This window comes from Pteropus vampyrus, unplaced genomic scaffold (genome assembly GCF_000151845.1).
Source record: "Pteropus vampyrus isolate Shadow unplaced genomic scaffold, Pvam_2.0 Scaffold510, whole genome shotgun sequence".
NCBI lineage: Eukaryota > Metazoa > Chordata > Mammalia > Chiroptera > Pteropodidae > Pteropus > Pteropus vampyrus.
In genome coordinates, this window is record NW_011889291.1 from 272,070 (window position 1) to 295,060 (window position 22,991).

Genomic DNA, 22,991 nt, shown 5'->3' on the forward strand with positions numbered 1-22,991 from the left:
CATGACCATTTGGCCCACTCTCCCACCCCAGTGACAGACATTTCTGACTACCCAAGCCACTCTCTTACACTTTGGTGTTTTATTATCACTTCCAAATATCAGGCATACATACAGGATAAGGGCACTGTTAATTTTTTTTTTAATGGAGCTAAAACAGCCTGGCTGATGTGGCCAGTGGGGCCCACCACCTTGCCCTTTGAGGAGTCTCTGGGCCAGGGTCTCTTGGCACTGTCCCGCCTATGTGCCTCGCTGACACTGCGGGAGGCAGCCCTCAGCAGCCCTGGGCCCTTCCCTGTCCAGCTGGTTCTGCAGCTGCCCTGGTAGAGAGTACAGAAGAGCCAACGGTCTTGTCCCCAGAGGTGTTTCCACAGGTGGACATCAGTCCCGCCCCGTGTGGCCACTGTGTGATGATCCAGCCTCAGAGGCCCTGGGCGTGGCTGTCACGGTCAGAGGACCTGCTCTGTGCTGGAAGCGGAGATGTCCAGGAGCCGCCAGGCCGCATAGGGGTTGAGCTCATCCTGGTCCCGGCACAGTGCCCACACGTACAGCATGCGCAACACCTTGTCCTGCGGGAGCGGGACGGGTGAGGGCTTGGGGGCGGAGAGCAGGCTTACACCCACACGGGGACAGGGGCTGAGGAGAGGGGCAGGGCAGGACAAGGCTGTTAGGACACAGGGACGCTGGTGGGGGGGGGACCAGGGAGGGATGTTGGGGTGTTGGCCTGGGTGTGGAGTCCAGAGGCTGGGGCAGAAGCTAAAAGCTCAGGATGTGGTAGAGCCAGACAGGTCAGTCACCCTCTGACCTCCACCAGGCCCAGCTCAAGCCCTGGGACTTCTCAAGGCGCCACCCTCCTGTCCTCTCCAAATCACAGAACCTCCTGGCTCTCAGCAGCCATCAGTGCAGAATGCCACCATTCGGCTGGTCCTGGGCTGGCCGCCTGCCCCACCCTTCCCCCTCCCTCACTCACCGGGTCGCCCTCGACCACCTCGCCTTTGGGGTTCTTGATCACCATCACCAGCTGAGCCTGGAAGGTGACAATCAGCACGGGCCCCTGCTCCATCATCTTGCCCATGGCCAGCTGCAGGGGGAGCCAACAGGGTGGGTGGGCCTCAGAGAGCAGTCCTCCACTGCTTCCCTGCTGCTCCACTAGAGGGGGAGACCCCAAGGCGCTGCCGAAAAACGCCCTGGCACCTTGACACCTCGACTCATCACCCTGGAGGGACTATGAGAAGCCTCTCCAAGTCAGCACCCCAGCACCCCAAGTCACCTCCTGCTCGCCTGTTTCCAGGTAGAAACTTCCCATAAGACCCTCCCCATGGACAAGTCCAAGTCCTCCACTGTGAGATGGAACCTGAACTGCTAAGAATTCATGTGGGCTCCAGACACCCTGGCAGCCTCTTGGTCCCCAGGCTAGAGCTGTGCGAGGGCGTAAGAACCTCGGAGTCGGGCATCTGGCACATGGGCAAGGGGGGAGAAGGAAGCTGGCACCGGCATGCCTTCGGCCCTGAACAAGGAGGAAAGCGGGGTGACTGTGGCAAAGCAGACTGATGGCGGCCTGAGCAATCCTGACAAAGCCCCTGCCCTTCCCGGTGAGGGTGCAGGCAGAAGAATGCCGTGGGGGGCCCTGGGGCCCGAGCTCTGGGCAGCAGCACCCCCTGTGCCCAGCACTTGCCTAAAAGTATTCCAACCACAGGACTATGGAAACCTTTCACTGTGAGGGACCTTTGAGGTTATTTAATCCAGGCGTGCGCCTATGCTGGAACTCCTCCAGGGCAGGGCGCTCGCTGCTCAGGCTGACCAGCACACCTTCCCAACCCCGGGAAGACCCAGCCCTGCGCTCCCTCCCACCCGCCCCACCCCCACCCCCGACCGGGGAAAAGGCACTCACATCCACATTGTCAATGTCCAGGATGTGCGAGTGGAACTGGAGGCCCAGCGCCTTGGCCTGCTGGATCGGGTGGGCCAGCTGTCTGTAGGTCTGCAATAAGAGGCCAACATGCCTGTGAAATGACCGCCGGAGCACAAGCCATGCCAAGGCGCCACACCACAGGAGGGCGGGCACACCCGCTGATGCCTGCCCACCCTAGGCCGGTGCCAGCGTCCTGGGACACTCTCCCTATAAGGCAGCTCACCGGCAGTTTCGTGATTTCAGCTCTTGCACCTTCCAGAAATGGCCCCGGTGCCTGGGTGTGTTACGCCAGGAGCGGCAGATGCCAGGAGCATGGGTCCAAGCACAGAGGCTGGTGCCACCCGTTTGCTGGCTTGAGTCACACACTTCCCTCTCATTATAAAGACAGCACTGTGTCAGACTACCAAATGAAAGTGGTTTAATCAGTGGAGTAGGTAATTCTCCTGGAACACCATCTGAAATGCACTCGCAGGGGTATGTTGAGGCCTCCCTGGCTGATCTTAAATGTTCGCGCATCTACCTCACTCTGAGTCTTGGCCTGGAATCAAATGATTTTTCTAGGATTTGTTCTAACCCACAGGTGGCTCTGAAACCAACTGCCTTGTTTTCACTGACCAGCCTCTTGTGGGTGGCTGACTGCCACAGGCAGCCTGTTCTTCCTATAGGGGCAGTGGCACCATAAATGACACTCTTAACACCCTCGTGCCTGTTCTCAGGCCCAGGACACAGTCCTGGGACCTATGCAGTCTCGTATCGCAACAAGGCAACCATGATGGAAGACAGTCCAACGGTGTCTAGTTTTTATGGAAATAACCTATCCGATGGAAAAAAAAAAAAAGGTGTCCATCCTACTTCTTGTGTAGTTTCTTTAAAATGACATTTAAAAAACACCTCTGTGAGCAGCAACAATTTCAGCTGCGTTTCCAGGGGCACTGGCAGCTCTCTGGCAAAGAGAATCAGCCACCTCCTAATGGTCCCAAAGTAAAAAACAACAACAACAACAACAACAAAAAAACACACTCATAACTGCCTGCTGGATTAGTCACTGTGCAGGGGAGTGTTTAAAAAGAAAATCTGACATCTCTGCTTCTTCCAAGTTGTTTGTGAGCTGGTACAGAATAGAATCAGCCAAAAAGCCTCTGGATTGCTTAATACAAAGAAGCTGAAGAAAACACCCCATGAACACACAGGTCAGGGAGCAAGCAGGGCGAAGCGAGGCTGCCAGGAGCAGGGCAGACAGTGCGCTCCTGGAGATGTCTGGTCCCCGACTCTGGGGAGCAGGGGGGCCTCGTCAGGACCCTTGGCTCCTCCCCGGGTGGGAAATCTACCGACATCTGTTTTGATCCGAGTTCTGGGACCTTGCAGCAAGAACAGCTAATGAAATCATCCAGCACTTTGTGCATCCTGGAACACTGCTTCTGTGTTTGTGCTGTACCTTCATGACCTCATGGAATGGGGACAACGATGCAACTCTGGCCCAGGGAAGGGGGGTGACGCGGGCCGCTGGAGCCTCAAACCGTACTCTCTCCAGCACCCGTGAGCACTGGGGGAATGTCTGATGTACCCCAGAATAATTCATTGTCCCTTTCTACCTGACCCCTGGGCCCCCAGCCTATAGCCAAGGCCACTCTAGGCCATGGGGCCTTGCTTTATGTCACTCCGGGCCACCTGAAACGGGGCAGGTAGATGGGCCACACTGAAACTTCATCTTGCTAGGTCACTTCTCCTGTGGTCACTTTTTATCCTCACTATGAGCCTTCTTAACCAGAATTAAGATGTGGGAAGGGTTCTGAATCACAGTGAGGCAGGAGGACCACCCCAGCCCCAGGAAAAGGGAGGAAAAGGAGAACGAGCTAGAAGGAGCGCCCCTGAGTAAGAGTTTAATCCACGACGATCAGCCACCTGGCCCTTAGCAAGTCCTATAGGTTACGTGGCACCCGGCCCATGGTGTGGACGTGTACAACGTGCAGAGAGACAGAAAGCTCTGTGCGAGCGAACATGTCAGACACAAGGACCCCTCTTCAACCAGGACACCAGGCCCTGTCATGCCCCTTCCAGACCAGCTGCCTGAGCAGATCTCCAAACTGTGATTTCTTTCTAGGCCTAAAGAGAAGAAAAAGGAAGTACTCACAGCTTCATAGCACCAGTCTTTGAGAATGTCAAGCTCTCCAGAAATCATGGCCTAAAAACGGAAGGACCGAAAAACAAGTGTGAGAAGGAGAGTGGGCTTCTGAGGCAGGAGAACTCCCGAGAATGTTCTCCAGTGACAGCCTTTCCTTTGCAGACTCCGCCCCCACCCTGTGGCTTCTGGGTGAGGAGGGAGCGGGGCTTGGGCCAGGCTTATGGCAGGGAGTGCCACCTCCTCAGGACCCTGGAAGCAAAGCCCCTGCTTATGTGACCATGGGGCGGCCCAGAGTGGGTTCCCAGGGCCTGGTAGAAAGGAGACAAAGGTGGCAGCAGGCCAGGCTCTCACTCTGGCCAGGAAATTGAGCCAAGGAGGTGAGAAGCTGCTTTCTGCCTTCCCTGGGAACAAAGCTCTGGATGGCCAGGCCCACAGAGGAACAGAAAGTCTCCTGCCAGTGGGAGCAGCCTGGGGGAGGGGAGGGGGCAGAGGGGGAAGTCCTGGGAGTGGGTTCCCAAGGTAAAGTGGGGGTGCTTTTTCAGGAACCTGGAGTCAGGGCTGGATCTGGGGAACATCAGGGAGGAGCCCAGAGAGGGGAGGAGGGGGCCAGGTGCCCAAGGGAAACCGCAGGGCGGCCCGAGTCCTGAGCCACCCTCACCCCGAAGAAACTGCCTGAGCTCTCACTGCCATTTTTAGGAATCACTCCATCCCCACCTTTGCTCAGCCCTGCCCAAAGTGGCAACTGGAGGGAGAGGGGACATGTGGAGGCTGGTGGAAGGGAGGTGGTAGGCAGAGGGAACAGGCACCCACATCGGGTCAAAGGGCTTTTCTGCAGTCCCACTTGGGGCCTCCCAAAGGCCTGGCCTGCTTGGGCTGGAGGGTCCCCAGGCTCCAGCTACATCTTGGGGGCTACAGAAGGGCAGGGAAAAGGCAGCTGACCTTGTGGAGGGTGAGACCTTGAACAAGCTGCCCCCTCCTCATTTCTGAGCCAAAATAAGGGGGCAAGAGGACCAGAAGATGGGATTCAGGATTCCTAGAGACCTATGAGGGAGGAAAGCTCCACAGCTGCTGTGGTGGCCCTGGTCCTGCCTCCCGACCCTGAGGGTCTGGCCTGAGCTCATGTGAATCCCTCAGGCCCTCCTCATGGCTCACCCCAAGAGCAGGAGCCAACTTCTCTCTGATGACTCCTGAAAGGACTCTGGTATCTGGGGACAAACACCTGACCCTGGCAGCCATGAGGGAATAACTTCAGACAGAGAACACGAGGAAAACAAGAGGTGAGAAGACTCAGTCTTGGGGACAAGCATACCCGTGAGTCTAGAAAATGTCAGAGCCACTGTCACCAGGACCAGAGGGGCACGTGCAACCGGTGCCTTTTTGGAGGGCCAGACATGGGGGCGCCCTCAGGCCTCTGAAGATAAGCCTCATCTCTGCTCAGAAAACACCCTCCTGGAGGAATTTCTGATCTGGTGAGGACCAAGGAGGGGCCTGTGGGGTTGGGCACCCACCTCCAGGACGTTGGGGATGATGTCGTTCTCGCATTGCTGCAGGAACCGCTCCTTGTCAAAGGCGGGGTCCACCCGCAGGATCTCTGTGAGCACCTCCGACATCTCCGTCTTCGAAAACAGGCCCCCTGGGGGCAGCCAAGCCAGGAGTGGGTAGGGGGCCTGGAACCTCTCCTTGTTGCCAACCCAGGGATGTGGGGGTGCGGCAGGATAATCCTGGGGACACTCACTCACCCAGCAAGTCTGTGACCTTGTCTGTCAGCACGCGGGAGGCCCGGATGAGCGCATTGTCACTCTCGTCATACTTCATCTTCATCTCGAAGAACCCTGCAGGAGACAGAGGCAGGGTCAGGCGTCCCTTCTGGAAAGTCCCTGAGTTCTGGGAGTTCTCTATGGCCTCTGCGTGATATATTCCAGACACAGGTCCGGTAAGTGAGGGGACCCCCTGAGCTGCTTCCTCAGCTGTGCACAAAGGCCCGGGCCCGCGGACCTACCTCAGGGGGCTGTGGGGACGGCTCAGTGGTGGGCCTAAGGGGCTGTGAGAACAAGGAAACAGGCCTCTCGCGGCCCCACAGGACAAGGGATAACGCATGTGGCTCCACCCCGTGTTTGTCGGCATCTGGGAGCCCCATGCCCCAGCGAGAGCAGAGAACTCCATCCTCCCCAGGGCTCCTGGCCTCCCATCCTCCCTTAGGAAGGAGTATCTCCCGAAATCCCCAGCTGCACCACTGCGTCTGGCTACCCTACTGTGACCGCTAGCTCTGGCAAATGTCAAGATGGTGACCCAGTCCCAAGAGCAATATCCATGCCCACCAGCCACTGAGAGGCTAACACCCCATTGATCTCACGGGGTGACCCTATGGAAATGAGTGGTCCTCTCTGCCCCAATCTCCTCCTCTGAAAAATGGGGGTCTGGTTTGTGCCCGGGACCCAGGAAGTGTTCAGTGTCTTCCATCACCTCCCTGCTGTCAGCCAAGTCTCAGCGACGTGAACACTCACTGTTGAACACCACGTTGTTGTCCCTGAAGTCCTTCCACTGCTGATACCACTTGGAGTCCTTATGCAGCACAACCCCCAGGGCCTCCCTGGGGGAGACAGGGTGGCCGGTGAGCAGAAGCCAGGGAGCCGCTGGGCCCGGGCCCATCACTGCGGGGAGAGGGCAGCAGGACAGCCCAAGCTAGTGGCCACGGTGACCCCGTCTTCATATCGTGGCCTCCTGTCTTCCCTCTTCCCCTTCCCACCACCTGCCCTCCCCCAAATTCTCTCAAGGGAGACAGGAACCTGGAGCAGAAAACAAACTCGATAACTGACTTCCGTGGGCCTGAAGGGGAGGGACTGAGGGGTCCCTGGCTGGCCTGCTACCTACTCATTGGGCTCAAACACTTTCTCTTCCTTGAACTTCTCTCCGGCAAACTCCTTCCTTTTCCGGAGCCGTTCGGGCCTCCGGTAGGGCCCAGTCTGGCCCAGGACACTGTCGTCGATCTCCTTCTTCACTGACTCCACCCCCTGAAGGAGAGCACAGAAGGTGCGGGGTAGGTGCTGGGGACCTTTCTGACACCCCCAGACACCAGTGTCGGCCTGTGTGGTTGTGCCTAAAGTTGGGGAATGACTGCTATGAACCCCAACCTCAGGCCTGATGGTACCCTGGGGCCTCACCTTCCCCAGGTCTTGCGGTCACTCGGCCCAGAGCCCCTACCCGGCCCAGTGCAGGGTAATGACATGCTTGAGCCTCCTGTGCCTCCGGGGAGATCCCAGCTCCGCCTGACCACCACCCCCAGCCCTCCAGGAGCAGCAGACACGCCCCCACTGCCCCAGATGTCCTTGGATTATGAGACGGACACCTCGCTCTCCCTGGAAACCAGAGGAGCATCCTCGATTCCGCCTCTGCTCCACTCCTCAATCCGAGCAGACCCAACGTCTGTGCGTCCGCCTTCTTAAAACTCTGGAATCCATTTTCTCCCCCTCCCCACCCATGGGCAACTGCACTAGGGCCCCCCAAGACACTCTCCAGCCTCCTCTGCGCCACTGCTGGACTTCTCGTTGGGTGGCTGTGCCTCTTCCACACTCAATATAGGCACACCTTATTTTATTGTGCCTCACAGATATTGTGTTTTTCTTTTTTTTTTTTTTTTACAAATTAAAGGTAAGACACTCCACCAGCAAAAAGATTACGACTCGCTGAAGGCTCAGATAATGGTTAGCATTTTTTAGTAATACAGTATTTTTTAATTAAGAGATGTACACTGTGTTTTTAGACATAATGCTATTACACACTTAATAGACTACAATAGAGTATAAACATAACTTTTACACACACTGGGAAACCGCAAAATTTCTATGGCCGGTATTATCATGGTATTCACTTTACTGCGGTGGATTGGAACCTGCAATATCTGAGATCTGCTTGTAACCTTTTTTGGCTCCTTGTTGCTTCTTGGATGAAATCTGAAGTCTCCTGTGTGGCCTGCAAGACTGCTCCGATGGGCCCTGCTCTCCCTCCGACTCCCCTGCCATTGCTCTGGCCACACCAAGTTGTGTGGGACACACGAATGGGCTTTTTACACCCCTTTTTAGGGCACGCTCCCTCTGCCTGCAACCCCTTCCCTGTGTGTTCTTCTGTCACATGTCGCTCAGGAACTGTGTGTCCCCTTCCTGTCCCCCAGGCCTCTTGAGAGCAGGAACTCAGACTTTTTCTCCTGGGGCCCCCACGACCAGCAGAGAGCCTGGCACATGGTAAAGTTCAACAAGCGTTATCGGAATGAATTGAGGACCTCAAGTCACCCCAAGTGGGACAAATCTCTGGAGTATGAATGCAGCTCAGGATGCTGGCAGCTGAGAAAAGGCGAGAGGCTCGCAGTGCATTACCCTGCAGCTCTCTAGAGCTATGACTTGCCCAAGGTCACCCAGCCAGGAGGGGTGTGAGGACCTGGCGCCTCAAGTGGGCCCTCCCCACCAGTCAGTCCCACTGCACTTCCCGCCCCAGTGCGGCCGTCTGTCTTTGGGGTTGAGCTCCAAGGTGGGAACTCTGGCTCTCAGCTCCGCAACGGGCCCCGGCGTCCAGCTCACCTGGGAGAGGGCTCTGAAGGCAGCCGTCCTGCCCAGCTTCTCCCCGCCCTTGGACACCGACTCAGCCGACTGCTTGGCGGTCTTGGCTGCTTCCTCCATACCCTCCTTGATTTTCCGGCCAAGGTCACTTTTACTGACTTCGTCAAGACTCTACTGAGACAGAAGTGTGCATGTGGGGCGGCGGGGGGGTGTCAGCACAATACCCCTCAGGGGCCCACAGGCGCACTGAACTCCTCTGGCTCCTGAGGCCCTGAGACTCAGGCGCACACGTTCAAGAGCACTGCCTACAACTCCTGGGGTGCTGCGCCCTCTGTCAGCTGGCCTTTCCCAGAATGGGCAGGAGCCCTAAGTCCCCACAGGAGCCACGGGAGCAGCAGCCTGAGGGTAAGAAAGAAGTTGAGGGTGTGCCCAACATGGGGCTGGCCTCACGTGGAGCCAACAACAGCGTAAAGCCCTGCCCCAGCTCTCCTGCCCACGAGAACAATAAAACAACCCTAAAGCAGCAAAACGAAAGCCCCCCGCACTGTCTAGGAGGGTCTCACTCCCATCTCCACTCACCCTTGATGGCAAAATGTCCCCTCCCCTTCTATGTTTAGGCAGGTGGAAAAAATCCTCATTTTATCCTCATGTTCTGGATGTTTGCCCATCCACTTCTAACTTAAGTAGTAAACTGCCAGGCAGGTGGGCGAGTCCAACTTCCGCCCCTTCCTAAGGGGTATTGTGTATCTGCACTATGGACGCCTCCAGGCCAGGCCAGCTGTGTCCTCAATGGTCACCCAGCTCTCGCCCACACCTGTTCGACTGTGGCTGCTAGCACCGTTCTCCCGAAGCGGGGGGCACAGATGGGCCCTCAGAGCCTGGCTGGGAAACTGAGGTGGCCCAGAGACTGTTACCTCCTTCACGGTGCCCGTGATGGCCCCCAGCTTCTTCTTGATCACCTCGCTCGTCCGCACGGTTTCAGATTCGATGGTTTTCTACAGTAAAGAGTTACCATACAGCAGTTACTGGACAGCCACGGGCCCAAAGAAGCATTTTCTCAGCAGCCCCTTCCTCCTCCATACTCCCCGCACCCCAAGGGCCCGTCACTGCCCCACCGTCTGGTCTGTGGATCTCAGCCACTAAAGGCAGACAGACGGGGACCCTCCTGAGCCCGGGAGCCCCAGGACCTGCATCTTTCTCTGGGCGGCAGGGCTTGATCCTGCCTGTCGGCTCGTCAGCATTCTGCTGCCCTGTTCTGTCCTCCACCCAGCCACCAGCCACTGCAGTGACTCCCACACCCTAGCCGCCCCAGCCAACCTAGGCTTGCTCTGCCCCCAAAGGACCACCCAGCCCACTCCCCTTCTTCAATGAAAGGAAAGGCCATCTTCCATGGGGTTGAATCCCCCACTGGCAGGAACCACATGGATAGTTACATCCATGTGAGTGACCTGGGGACACTAAGAGGCAATGAGCCTTGCCCATGGCCTGGGGTGTGGGTCAAGAGAAAACTGAAGGATCTGAGACAGGTGCCTGTACCCCATTCATAGTAGCAGGCACTTGGCAACTTCTCAGTAAGAGGTGGCAGCGGTAATTAGTAATTACACCAGCACTGTGTCCCACTCTACCCATTTCACCCAGAGGACAACGACCAGGAAGCTCCCAGGAACAGCGAATCTCAAACCTAGCACTCGAGGGATCATAGGGGTCCCATGGAGACGCAGATTCTAACCCAGCAGGTCGAGAGGCTCTGAAACCCTCATTTCTCACAAGCTCCCAAAAGAAGCCCGTGCTGCTGGTGTGCAGAACTGGAAGGCTAGGCGACCCGCTCCTGTCCCCTAGGCTGCTGTCATCAGTGAGGTGACCTCACCTCCACATTAGCTACTCCTTCCCCAACTGCACCCACACTGAGCTCCCTGCACTGTCCGGGACCAGGAAATTGCTAGCTCTGAAAGCGAGGGTGCCCACCGAAGGAGACACGAGGCAAAGGGACTCACATATTTCCTTCTGGCTTCCTGGAGCGCATCTGACTCTTCCAACTTCCGGGCTTCGTCTCGGAATTTTTTTATACTTTCTTTCATTTCTTTGTTTTTGGCTAATTCTTGTTTGATATTATCTAACAAGCCAGAGAGAAAGCCTTTTCTGTTTCCAGAAGAATAGGATTTGGACTAGAAAGAATGTAAAAGGAATGAAGGAGTTTTAATTTTCTCCTTTCTGTTGATAATGGGTTTAACAATGAATAGCTACCTTTTTTATATATATATAAGAATGATATAAATTTAAAAAACATCACACAATAAACTGCGGGACATCCAGACAACAAAGTATTATTCAGCAATAAAAAGAAATGAGCTGTCAAGCCATGAAAAGACATGTAGAAACCTTAAACGCATGTTATTAAGTGAAAGAAGCTGATCTGAAAAGGCTACAAACAGTATGATTCCAACTCTACAACTTTCTGGAAAAGGCCAAACTGTGGAGACAGTGAAAAGGTCAGTGGTTGCCAGGGGGAGGGTTCAGGATAAATAGGCGGAACACAGGATTTTTAGGGCAGTGGAACTATTCTGTATAACAATGTAACAGTGAATACATATCATTATATTTGTCAAAACTCAGAATATACAACACAGAGAGTGAACTCTATTGTAAACTATGGACTTCAGTTAATAACAATGTACCCATTTTGGCTCCCCTCCCATAACCGATGCCCCACCCTAATGCAAGATGTGAACAGAAAATTATGCTGGCGGGGAGAGGAGGTGCGTGGGAACTTTCTGTACTTTCTGCTCGATTTTTCTGTAAATCTAAAACTGCTCCAAAAATAAATAAATAAATAAAGTCCATTAAAAATGTAACAAAATGCCAGGCTCCTTCTTCAACAGAGATGCTGGACGAGAAACAGGTGCAGTTTGGAATACTCACGGGGATTCTAACATGCTCGCCCAAGGCCAAGGCCATCACTGAAGGGGCCCTCACCCCAGGACTGGAGCCGAAAGGACTCTGGGGCCCCTCATCCCTAAGGAGCTGGCACAGGATCAGGCTCCCTGGGCTTCTGGGGCCAAGGTAACTTCTTCCTCTGGGGTCACTCCCAAGTCCCCATCTGGGACTTATATGTAACCCAAGGGCCTGAGGACCGACACAAACCCCACTTTCTCAGCCCACAGGATCACAAAGACCAAGAGCCTAAGCTCAGCATTCCTCTCCATGGGAAAACCCAACACACCCAGAGGCCATACTGCAGGGAGGCCAGAAGAGGCCCTGCTCCAGGCACAAGCACCAGCGCTATACAATGCTCAAGACACAAGCTTCCCAGTCAGACAGGGCTGGGTTTAGACCCCTGCTTTGCCACCTGTGGAACTAAGAGCAGACTCAGAAAAGAGAGAGCTTAAAGAATGACTGTGAGAGAGTCGAGGCACCGGGAAGTGGCGTGTGTGCTCAGCCGCTCCCATCGCTCCCACCACGATGTGCTGGGTATGCCACTGCAGCTGGGGCCCCCTTTACCGGTTTCAGGGATGACAGCCTCCCTGGACCCTGTCAAGCTCCAGGGAAAGCTGTGCCAAGCCCAGCTGCTGCTCCACAGGAGGGGCGGCCAGGCCCGGTGCCGGCAGGCTGTTGTCTCGTCTACATGCACCCTGGCCAATCTTTCTCTCCAGGGCAGTCCACGTTCTAAGACTGCCAGGGACCGTGCCAACCGGTAGCAGCTCTGTCACTCACTCAAGGGCAACAAATTGTGGGCGAGTGAGAAACTGGACAATAAGGGGAAGGGCCACAGGGCCTGTCCCATGGCCGTAACAGCCCCAGGAGAGGATCAGGGAGATGAAGTCTGAGTGAGGCGGGCACAAGTAACTAGCTGCCTGCATGGAAGCAGCCAAGATGAGGCTGGGAAGGGAGAGTGTGTGCCGCCCAGTGCGGTTTTGGGCTTTCCTCCCTGTGGTGATGAGGCACCAACAGAAGCATGGTTGAAGAGGAGTGACAAGGAAGGCAAAAGTTCTAGAAAACGCTACCTGTGAGGAATAACATAAAGGGTGGGGGAGATGGAGCCTGGGGAAACTGAGCCCCAGGATATGATGGGTGACTCTGCTCAAATGCCTATAGGGCTGTCACTCAGAAAAGGAAATAACCTTGCTTGGTCAAGGAGCCACTGGTAGAAGGCACAGGGACATGATTTCAGCTCAGTACAGAGGGTGCCTTTCCACCATCAGAGCTGACACAATGTGCTACTATGTCAAGCATGTCCGGAAATACAGAGAGGACTAGGCACACTGGACTCTGTAACTTCAAAAGCTTTGGATGTGGAATGCCTGTCAATCAGATGCCAGTGGCAATATGGGCAACATCCTGCAGCCCTCTCTCCTGTCAACTAGGTCTGGTTTTTCAGGCCTCCCCCTTCTGTCTGCTTGCTCAAGTCCTAAGTTACTCACCAGGGGCAGTTCTCTACCTGGCCGGCGTATCTGATAGGTACCATGGGGTAGTGGCACTAGGTTGTGGCTGGACAGAAACTGGATTCCACTGCCGAGGCATCTCTAATTGGGGGAGAAAAAAGGAAGATCCATTCAGATAAGAAAGTGACTAAGAAGTAAGTAGGCCACACTAAAAAAGCAGGGGTTGCCTGAGACTCATTTGCCAATTTTTATCACACACCCGCCACATGCTAGATGCTCTACAATCTTCCCGAATTCTCAGAAGCCGGTGGAATCTGGTGGAAAGAGAAAACACTGGACCTCTGCCTCCAGGGCCCACATCTAGCCTTCCGCCTCTGAACCTGTGAGGAACCAGATGAGTCCCAGGAAATGCCAGCCTATGGTGGAAGAAGGCTAAATGTGTCAGTCCGATTTAATTCCTTAGTCTGAAAACGGGTAGGCTGAGTCTCGATGCCAGTGGCAAGCAGTCTTCTTTCACGAGCCCTCTCCACTTCTGCTGGCCTTGTAAGATCAGAGACTTAGGCTTTCAGAGGTAAACACTGATAACTTACTGTCCCAGGCACAATCCTGGAATAAACCAGGACTGCAAGCAAGGCAACTTAGGGAGTCACTTGGGCAAAGATGCTGCTATTCTCATGTGAAAGGCGTTCCTTCTACCAAATAATGAACTTAAGCTCCGTGAGAGAAGGGTCTGTGCAGGTCCTGTTCAACGCTGCACCCTAGCACCCAGCACAGAGCCAGGCACGTGGATGTCAATACCTGATGAAACCACTCTGCCATTTCCACATTTCCTGGGCCTTTCCTCTCCCTATTCCATGCCTTCTGGCTCCAGGAACCCTAGGTGACATCTTAAACTTATACAGATGCCACCATCTCCCATAGCTACTCAAGAGTAACTCTTGGGAGTTTAAATAACTTGTTTTACTTCTCTAAATGCCTACACCCACTGATTCTGGAGCCACTGAATCCAGCAACAGTCTGAAATAGAAGTATATGGCTGTCTAACTTTAGAGAGCAATCCCACAGCAGGACCAAACCTGAGGGTGGGTCCCCCTCAGTCCTGTGTCTAAATCCAAACGTGTAAATTCAACCTCTAAAACCTGACTCAAAAGACAAGCAGCCAAGAAAAAAATCAGCCCAGGGTCAAAGACACCTTCTTTCTCCCAACACTCAGATTCCAGTGAAATACTTTCCTTCCTCCTGGAGTCAGACTGACTCCAGCTTTGGATCAGGTCAGCCACTCATAGCTCAGAGAAGTGGGCAGGCTGCCAGTCTGTCTCGTTTCCTAACCTGTGAAACAGTAACAAGCAGCAGCAACATGTAGTACTATTTTCTGAGTGAGCTTCATGCCTTGACTCCCACCGCCCCCTAAGCCCAAATTTAGCAAGGGCAAGAGTAGCCTCTCTCGCTTTCACATGAACGGAAAGGAGAGGCAATGCAGCAAATGCTCTCGGTAGAGGACATGGCATATAAATGTAAGCCATGACTGTCAAGGTTTTTTGCCTTCCCCTCGCTACTTTTTCTCCACTGGGCGCCAAGGCCACCATGAACTCCCCGGAGCACGTGGGGTCTGACCAGGAGGTGAGGCGCACCAATCCGCTCTCTGCCCAGCCCCAGCTACACCGCCCCGGCCCCGCACGCTCAGCGTCGGCTCTCAGGCCTCGCTCCAGTCCCCCTGCCCCGGCCTCAGCTGACCCAATGACCCATTCTCAAGCCACTCGCCGAGTCCGAGGAAGGACCGAGGGAGCCAGAAGCCCGAGCAGGCCCTGGAGGTCGCGGGCCCAGGGCTCCCTAGGCCGGGATCCCCTCAACACCCTCCCCCGGCCCCCCAGACGCGCTCACCCGCGGGCAGCCGCACCAGCCTCCCCGCAGCGCCGCCGCTGCCATGTTGCAGGATGCCGTGTGACCTTCTGTCGGCGCGGCCCGATGGCGTCATCACCCGTCGCGTCTTCCCCGAGCGCCTTGGGCCTGGGAAAAGCGGGCCCTGGCGGCGGGGCTGAGGCGAGCAAAGGCCTCTGATTGGATAGAACTCTCAAGGAGGCAGGCCTTCCTTGGACAGACGTCTCCCATAGAGGCGGGGCCTGAAAGAGGGAGGGGAATTCCTAGAGCTGTCCTATGATAGGACAGGATTTCGGAAGAGCGGGACCTGTGACTGGATGTCACCCGGGGAACTCCTGTGAGGCAGACACCTTTGGTAGGATAAGACTGCGAAGGGGCGGAGCCGGCGTCGATTCCCCTATGCAGCTGGTCCTCAACCTTTTTGGCCCCAGGGACCGGTGCTCCTTTGAAAATCTAATGCCAGATGGTCTGAGGTGGAGCTGAGGCGGTGATACTAGTGCTGGGGAGTGACTGCAACTACAGCCGAAGCTTCGCTGGCTCCTACGCCGCTCACCTGCTGTGCAGCCTGGTTCCTAACAGGCCACTGACGTACTGGTCCATAACCCAGGGGTTGGGGACCCCTGGTAGAACATGCAGGGTTCCAGTGGTCCTAAGGACAAATAGGCAGAACGACCCACCACAAGAACGGATTCCGTTGGATTCTGACTGGTTGACTGAGCAGCGAACCAGCCCGACAGTGATTGACTCTGGCTCTCACTGATAATGATAGTGACTGATAGTGACCAACAGACGGACAATTGAGTTGCTCCAAGAGCAAGAGCGAATGAGCCCACTATTGTACAGCGTTTCGTGAAGGCACCTGATGGTTTTGGTCCAGAACAGGAAGGGGTCGCTGAGACCAGGCTGGGTGTGGCCACCCCTCCGTCGATTCAGTGTGAATTAACGCACCTTGCCCTGAAGAAGCTCAGGCCCCTGTCCTTTCAGCACCCAGATACTATTTTCCATTTAGCGAATGCCGCCACCGAGTGGCAGTATCTTGATGTGGCCATGCTATCTGAGGCTGGAGAGAGGGAGTTAATGTATGTTAGGGGAGTTAATGTATGTTGCGTTTGCCCTATGTGAAGCCTTTTGCATTATTAAACTGTGAGGATCTATGGAATTTGAAAGGGAGGCAACATACACTCTCTGGCTTCAGGGTTGGACATACCCTGCATTCTCCTTCCCTCAGGAGCGCCACCTCGAGGTGGGAGTAACGGATGTGGGCTTAAGATCTATTGCCCCCTGGGCAACAGACTTTCTAATTGTACTTGGGCCCATGAAGTCGTACAAGGGCACCCAAGGAGAATGTGTCAAATAGATACATCAAAGGCCCAAAGGTAAAGTTGAAGAAGAAGAGCCCTTAGAGGAGACTGGGCAGGACTGGTCAACGGGTAAGAAGAGGACTTAGAGGCCTTGGAGAAGGCAGATGGAGTAAGCAGTGCTGAATGCTACAGAGAACTGAGGCAAGACAGGTCAGGCCTGTCTTGCATTTTACAATAGGGAGGTCTATGGTGAGACGAGCAAAAGGGTTTTGGTTGAACGGTGGCTATAGAAACCGGATTTCAGTGGGTTGAGATTGTTTTTACAGGAGTGTGCTGGAGCCAGAGTGTACTAGCTGATGAGAGCCAACTGTCGAATTTTTAGGAATTTTGGCTCCAGTTGCTAAACACACATTATTTACAAATTGATTGTATGAACTTATGATTGAGTGGATTATAGTACGACAAAGGTAATAAATACTCAAAACTCAATGGTTCCTAATTATTTTACTACATGTTACTATCTATGCTGCTGAGGTTATTAACATATATCACATCTATATGCTGGAAATACTATGTGATGTGTGCTGCTGCATTGCTTACCAATTCTGTGTTTAATAACGCCACATTAATGGTTTGAAATTAGCCATCGTGGAAGCATTTACACCATGAGAATTGGCAAACACGACAGATTTGTTTGGAGGGACAGCAAGTAAACATTTAATCCGCACGTAGAGGGAGTTCCATAGGTTCCTCCAAGGAATCTGCTGTGAGTAGATGAAATGATGACGGCTGGAGAAACATGTATGGAAGAGAAGAGTGGTTTGTTTTCCCACCTTTTTATTTTGAAAAATTTCAAAACTACGAAAATGTTGCAATAATAGTGTAAAAAACACTCATGTACCCTTCACCTAGATTCATTTTGCCACACTTGGCTTTAGCATATATATATATATATAAATTGTGTGTTCACCGCCTATAGTTAGATTTCTTTCTGTCGCCACATATTTGACCCCTTTTACCCCATCTTCCTCCCCCTTCCCCTCTCTCTCCCTATCCTCCAGTAACCACTAGTCTACTGTCCATGTCTACGAGTCTCTGTTTGTTTGTCCTGTTTATTGCTAAAAGATGAGAATTTTTAATTTGGATCTTTTCCTGGGCTAATGATACGCAGTATGATACTCTCCTGTGATGCTGGGCAGCAGCGGGAAAATGATTTTGCCCAACCATAGGCTAAAGTAAGTGTTCTGATGTCAAGCATAGGCCAAACTAAGCTATGATGTTTGGTAGGTTAGGTGTATCCAATATGTTTTCTTCCACCTGCGATATTTTTACAATGGGTTTAACTGGTCATAACCCTATCGTAAGTGGAGGGGCATCTGTACAAAAAATCCACTTTGCTAAACGATTGAGAAAAGAGTTGCAGACATTTTGACACTTCCTCTTCAATACTTAACCATGCATTTCCTAAGGGCATTCTCTACAAGACCATAATTCCATTATCACCCTAAGACAGTCATTATTGTTGAGTAAATAAGTCAAAATCTGTCAAATAAAACTGTTATTCTTTCCCCAATTTTCTCTTTATAGCTTTTAAAAACAAAATCTAGGGTTTGATCCAGTTTCACTTATTATATTTGGTTGACACGTCTCTTTCAGTGTCCTTTAATCTAGGAAAGTCCCTTTGATTTTTTTGGGGGGAGTTGAGGAGTCTTGCATGACTTTGATGGTTTTGATGTCCTATTCTCTTACAAAAAAGTATCGCACATTCTGAAGTTGACTGATAGGTTCAGCATGGTTAGTTTCAACTTTTTCCCAGAATGTTCAATGGGTATAAAGTTTCGGATATGCAAGATGAATAACTTCCAGAGCTCTGCTGTGCGACATGGCGCCTCTAGCTAACAATACTGCATTGTGCACTTAAAATCTTTGTTAAAAGGGTAGATCTCCTGTTAAGAATTCTTTATCCCGCCTCCTCAAAAATCCCCAAGAAACAAAGAGATACAAGAAAACTTTGAAGGTGATAGACATGTTTTATTACCTTGATTGTGGCAATGGTGTCACAGGTGTATGTCTAAACTCATCAAATTGTATAAATTAGTATACATTAAGAACATTAAATATACATACAAATGTATTAAATACAGGTTTTCATATGTCAATTATACCTCAATACACCTCATGTGGTGGAAAGATCAAGGGATCTCTGTGGGGCACTTTTAAAAGAAGCATCCAGAAAACGTAATGGCTTAAAACGAGTATATATGCTCTCATACTTTCTGTGTGTCAGGAATCTGGGGCCATCCAGCTGGTCTTCTGGTTCAGGGTATCCTACAAGTTTGAAATCAAGGTGTCAAGTTGGGCTATAATCTTCCCAATCTTGGGGAAGTTCTGCTTTGAGATCATGCATGTGGCTGCTGGCAGGATCAGTTCCTTGCCAGCTGTTGGACAAAGGGCCTCAATTTCTCACCAACTATTGGCTGGTGGCCCTCCTTAGTCTGCCATGTGGGCATATGGCAACTTCCAACGTGGCAGCTGGCTTCCATTGAGGATGCAAGAGGGAGCCAGCAAGACAGATCAAAGTCTTCTGTAACCTCATCTTGCATGTGACAACCCATCACAATCGTCATATTCTGTTAGTTAAAACGGACTCATTAGGTCGTGCCGACACTCGAGGCGACAGGATCAGACAAGAGCATTAATATAGGAGGTAGGGGTCATGGGGGCCACTTTAGAGGCTGCCCCCCACCCACACTCTTCATAAGTGCTAGAGGGATTTGATTATACGGCCTGGGGAGGGTGAGATGCGGGACCCAGGGGTCACTCCAGCATATTTGTTATGGTTGTGCCGTAACAGCACCTGGGACCTGGGACGTTTCTACCTTTTTGTGCTCAGAAATTCCCTTCTTGGCCTAAGTGTGTCATCATTTTTCGTTAGTGTTCTTTGAAAACTTGGAGAAAGAAAAACCTCATGTTACCCTCAATTAGCTGACAGCATGTCATCCTGATAGGGTGTGTGATATGCCGAGAAGGACCCTTCACCCCGGGGATCGCATTCCCAAAGCCCATCACCACAGTCAAACCGTGAGACGCACCTCAGACAGGTCCCAACTGACAGTGACTCTATAAAGTTCCCGACCAGTCCTCCTCTTTGGGGTCAAGGTCATTAAAAACAAGGGAAGCCTGAGAGACTGTCTCAGCCAAGAGGAGTTTCAGGAGATGTGACGATGAAATGTCATGTGGGGTTCTAGGACACAGAAAGGACACTAGGGAAATTTTAAGAAAATCTGAATAAAATATGGACTTCTGTTAATGATAATGTATCAGTACTGGTTAGTAAATTGTAACAAAATCCTGTACTAATGTAAGATGTTGCAAATAGGGGAAATGGTGTGGCGTGTGTGGGAACACCCATTGTCTGGATGTTCCACAGCTTGTTTATCCATTCATCTGTACCATCTTTGCAATTTTTCTGTAAAAGTAACTCTTCTAAAATAAAAAGTTTATTTTTAAAAAGAGCTACTTATTATTCGTAAAGTGTCAACTTTGGTATACGAATTAATTATAACATTCAAATCTATGCATCATGATTCTTTATGAATAGGTGCATAAATTAAATGTATTCATCTTACTAAACAGTAATAGATTCTCGATACAGGCATAAATGTAAAAAAACAATTAGTGAGCATTCTTTTTTTAATACGTAACTTTATTTTTAGAGCAGTTTTAGGTTCACAGCAAAATTGAGCTTAAGCTACAGTTTTCGATATAACCCTTGCTCCCCAACAGCCTCCCCCATTTCATCATGGCATCAGAGAGGAGCAATTGTTATAACAGATGAACCTACATTGACACATCATTGTCACCCAAGTCCATAGTTTACATTTGGGGTCAGTCTTGGTGTTACACATTCTATAGGGTTCGATAAATGTGCGATGACGTTTCTGCCACACAGGGAAATTTTACTGCCCTAAAAATCCTCTGCAATCTGGGTATTTGTCCCTCCCCACCACCCAACCCCTGGCAGCCACCGATCCTTCCGCCGTCTCCACAGTTTTGCCTTTTCCAGAATGCCATAGAGTTGGGATCATTTCGTATGTAGCCTCTTCAGATGGGTTCCTTCACTTAGTGACATGCTTTTGATGTTCCTCCATGCCTTTTCATGACTTGATAGCTCGTTTCTTTTTAGCGATGAATAATATTCCATTGTCTGGATGTTCCACAGCTTGTTTATCCATTCATCTGTTGAAGGACGTCTTGGTTGCTTTCAAATTTTGGTAATTATGAATAAAGCCACTATAAATGTCCGCGTGCAGATTTTTGTGTGAGTTTTCACTTCGTTTGGATAAGTACCAAGGAGTGAGTTTGCTAAATCAAGTATTTCTTTTTTACACTCAATATGCCATAGGATAATATTCGATTCTCACTGTAATTATGTTTCTGTCGATTTCCTCTTTTCCTGATATTTTTTATTTGGTTATTAAATTTTATGAAGCATATAGGTTTAATAAGGCCAGGTCTCCAATTTTATTGTAATGTTTAGCATTATATAATCAGGTTCTTTATCTTTTTGACCAAAATGATATTTTTTCTAGTATTAATATTGCCAACCAAATAATCTTAATAATAATAATAGCTGTAATTTATCGAGTTCCTACCAGGCCAGGCAGAGTGCTAAGAGCTTCACATACTGGTTTTCTTAGGCTCTTTGTTGCCGGAATGGACCTGAATGAGGGAGGCGGGCATCTAACCATGCAGCCGGGCCTCGTGGGCTCACCTGGACGATCCCTCCGTCCCCCGAATGGTGTCCCTCCAAAGTCATGTGTTGAAGTCCTAACCCCCGGCACCTCAGAATGTATTTGGAGATACAGTCTTTAAAGAGATAATCAAGTTAAAATGAGGTCATTGGGGGTGGGCCTTAATCCGATATGACTGGTGTCCTTATAAGAAGAGGGGATTAGGACACAGACACGCACAAAGGGGAGACCACGTGAGGACTACGGGCCAAGGAGAGAGGTCTCAGGAGGAACCAACCCTGCCTACACCTTGATCATAAACCCACAGCCTCCAGAACTGTGAGTGAACCCACGTCTGTTGTGTCAGCTGCCCAGTCTGTGGGGCTTGGCCAGGGCAGCCCCTGCAAACAGGCCCTCTGCGTCACCCCTTGGCTCAGAGCGCCCTGCTCGTTCCCGCTTCTGGTGCCCACAGGCCTCCGCCATCTGTCTGCCTTCTGTCTGGCTTCCTTCCCACTCTGCTCCCTCTCCTACCGGGCAGTCTCTCCTCCATCTCCTGTTCTCCTTCTCGAGGTATAATAATAGCTGCTGGCACTGGCGCCGCGCCTCCTCCGTTCCAGACAGTGCGTTGGGCCTCAGGAAGCAGCATCTTATTTAGCGCCATTCCACAGCCTTTCGAGGTGGATGCTATCCTTAGCCTTCTCACACAGGCAGGCACTCGAAGCTGGCAGAGGGGAAGGAAGTTGCCCACGGCCACACGGCTAGCATCAGAAAGAGAATCTGGCTGGCTCTGGCTAGGGCTGAGTCTCGTCCCCAGGTCCCAGCATAGACCCCTGGCCTGTCTGCTGGCCGTGGGCAGGGTGATGTGGAAGCAAAGGCTGTGCATGTGGCAGGCACTGATTTCTTCTTCCAGTCTCTGAAGTCAGCAGCATTATTCTCCATTTTCAAGGCAAAGAAGTGGGAGCCTCCAGAGGCTAAGGCATTCAAGGGCTATAAGGAGGATATCGAAGTTTTTTGTTTTTTTTAAAATCTCGGCAAACTTAAGATTCGTTTTTTTATTTGAGTATACCTCTCATACGAAAGTTTTATCTCATAAAAATATGCCCCATATTAAATAATTTCAAAGGTATATGATTACTTATATATAATGCTTTCAATCTAGTTATCCATGATCCTGAATCCTTTTTGTCCCTAAATCTGCCTTTATTTCCTCTCTTAAGGCTGGATGCAGAACATAATTGCCCCCATGGGAAGGAGCAAGAACCAAAGGTATTGCAGAGATGGGTCTTGTTATCATGGATGATACTGAGAGGCGCTCAGCACCGCGAACATGTTATTCAAATGTAAATAAGAAAATAAGCTCAATGAGTGACCTTCGTGGGTTTTTCACATAAAGTATATTTCATATCACTGAAGATTTAACTACTAACAAGCTACGCCTACGCCTAAGTTACTTAACTACTTCTGAGTCCTATGAGGTAACATCAATATCCAGCTTCCAATTTCCATTCATTAAAATATTCCCCCATTGTGTGCCTAGGTTTCAAGGTGCCAACATTCACGGGAGCTATGATTTTCTGGGGCTTTGGCCACTGCACAAAACGTTTCATCTCTAGGTAGCTGCTGTGTTCACTATAAAGAATTCCACGTATTGCAGTGCTTTCTTTGGTCTGGGGAATAACATCTGCTATACTCATTAACTTGTTAGAACGTGTCCATCAGTAGGTCGAAAAGCCTAAATCTGATCGTATCTCCCGTCACACTTCTTCAAATGACTGTGAACCTTTAAAAATAATTTTCATCATTAGAAGAAAGTGAATCAGTGAATTGCACATGTCTGTAGTGATGAGGGAGTTAACTTCTGGTACACTGAGGCCCTGTAATGTTTTATATTTTTCTTGGGACATGCCCACTTTTGAACCTAAAATATCGGCAATGACTTAGGAAGACCTTCTTTTTCCCAATAGAATAAGTGCCCCAGACAAGAGTGCGTGGGTTTAGAGTTACAGCCTCTAAGGCAGTGGTGATGGCAAACTAGATAACCTCTGGCTGAGATGGAAAGGAGTATTCTGGGCTGCAGCGTGTGGTACCTAGGTTAACGCACGTGGACTTGGTGGGATCT

The 22,991-nt window shown here is 51.4% G+C and overlaps 1 protein-coding gene across 2 annotated transcripts; it reads right to left on the reverse strand.

Moving 5' to 3' along the window:
- Window positions 1-60: 60 nt before the first annotated feature.
- Window positions 61-14,980, reverse strand: TIMM44 (translocase of inner mitochondrial membrane 44). Of its 2 annotated transcripts, none has more exons than XM_011383274.2 (13): window positions 14,842-14,980; window positions 13,000-13,101; window positions 10,576-10,746; window positions 9,496-9,576; window positions 8,603-8,752; window positions 6,903-7,042; window positions 6,536-6,621; window positions 5,771-5,863; window positions 5,540-5,664; window positions 4,041-4,091; window positions 1,889-1,978; window positions 968-1,078; window positions 61-566 (listed from the first exon to the last, which is right to left on the reverse strand). In XM_011383274.2, exons 1-13 carry the CDS (start codon window positions 14,884-14,886, stop codon window positions 447-449), a joined length of 1,365 nt encoding a protein of 454 aa, XP_011381576.1. In that variant the 5' UTR covers window positions 14,887-14,980; the 3' UTR covers window positions 61-446. The 2 variants fall into 2 exon arrangements, with proteins under 2 accessions (XP_011381576.1, XP_023380713.1); XM_023524945.1 differs by lacking the exon at window positions 14,842-14,980 and adding an exon at window positions 13,220-14,563.
- Window positions 14,981-22,991: the final 8,011 nt, after the last annotated feature.

Bases quoted from the DNA above. Each gene is read 5' to 3' on its own strand.
- TIMM44 (XM_011383274.2), bottom strand. From the start codon at position 14,886: ATGGCAGCGGCGGCGCTGCGGGGAGGCTGGTGCGGCTGCCCGCGG. The intron at 6,622-6,902 runs GTAGGTAGCAGG...TGTCTCCCCCAG, and splicing joins AAAGTGTTTGAGCCCAATGA to GGAGGCCCTGGGGGTTGTGC. The intron at 4,092-5,539 runs GTGGGTGCCCAA...TTCCGTTTTTAG, and splicing joins TCATCCCCAACGTCCTGGAG to GCCATGATTTCTGGAGAGCT.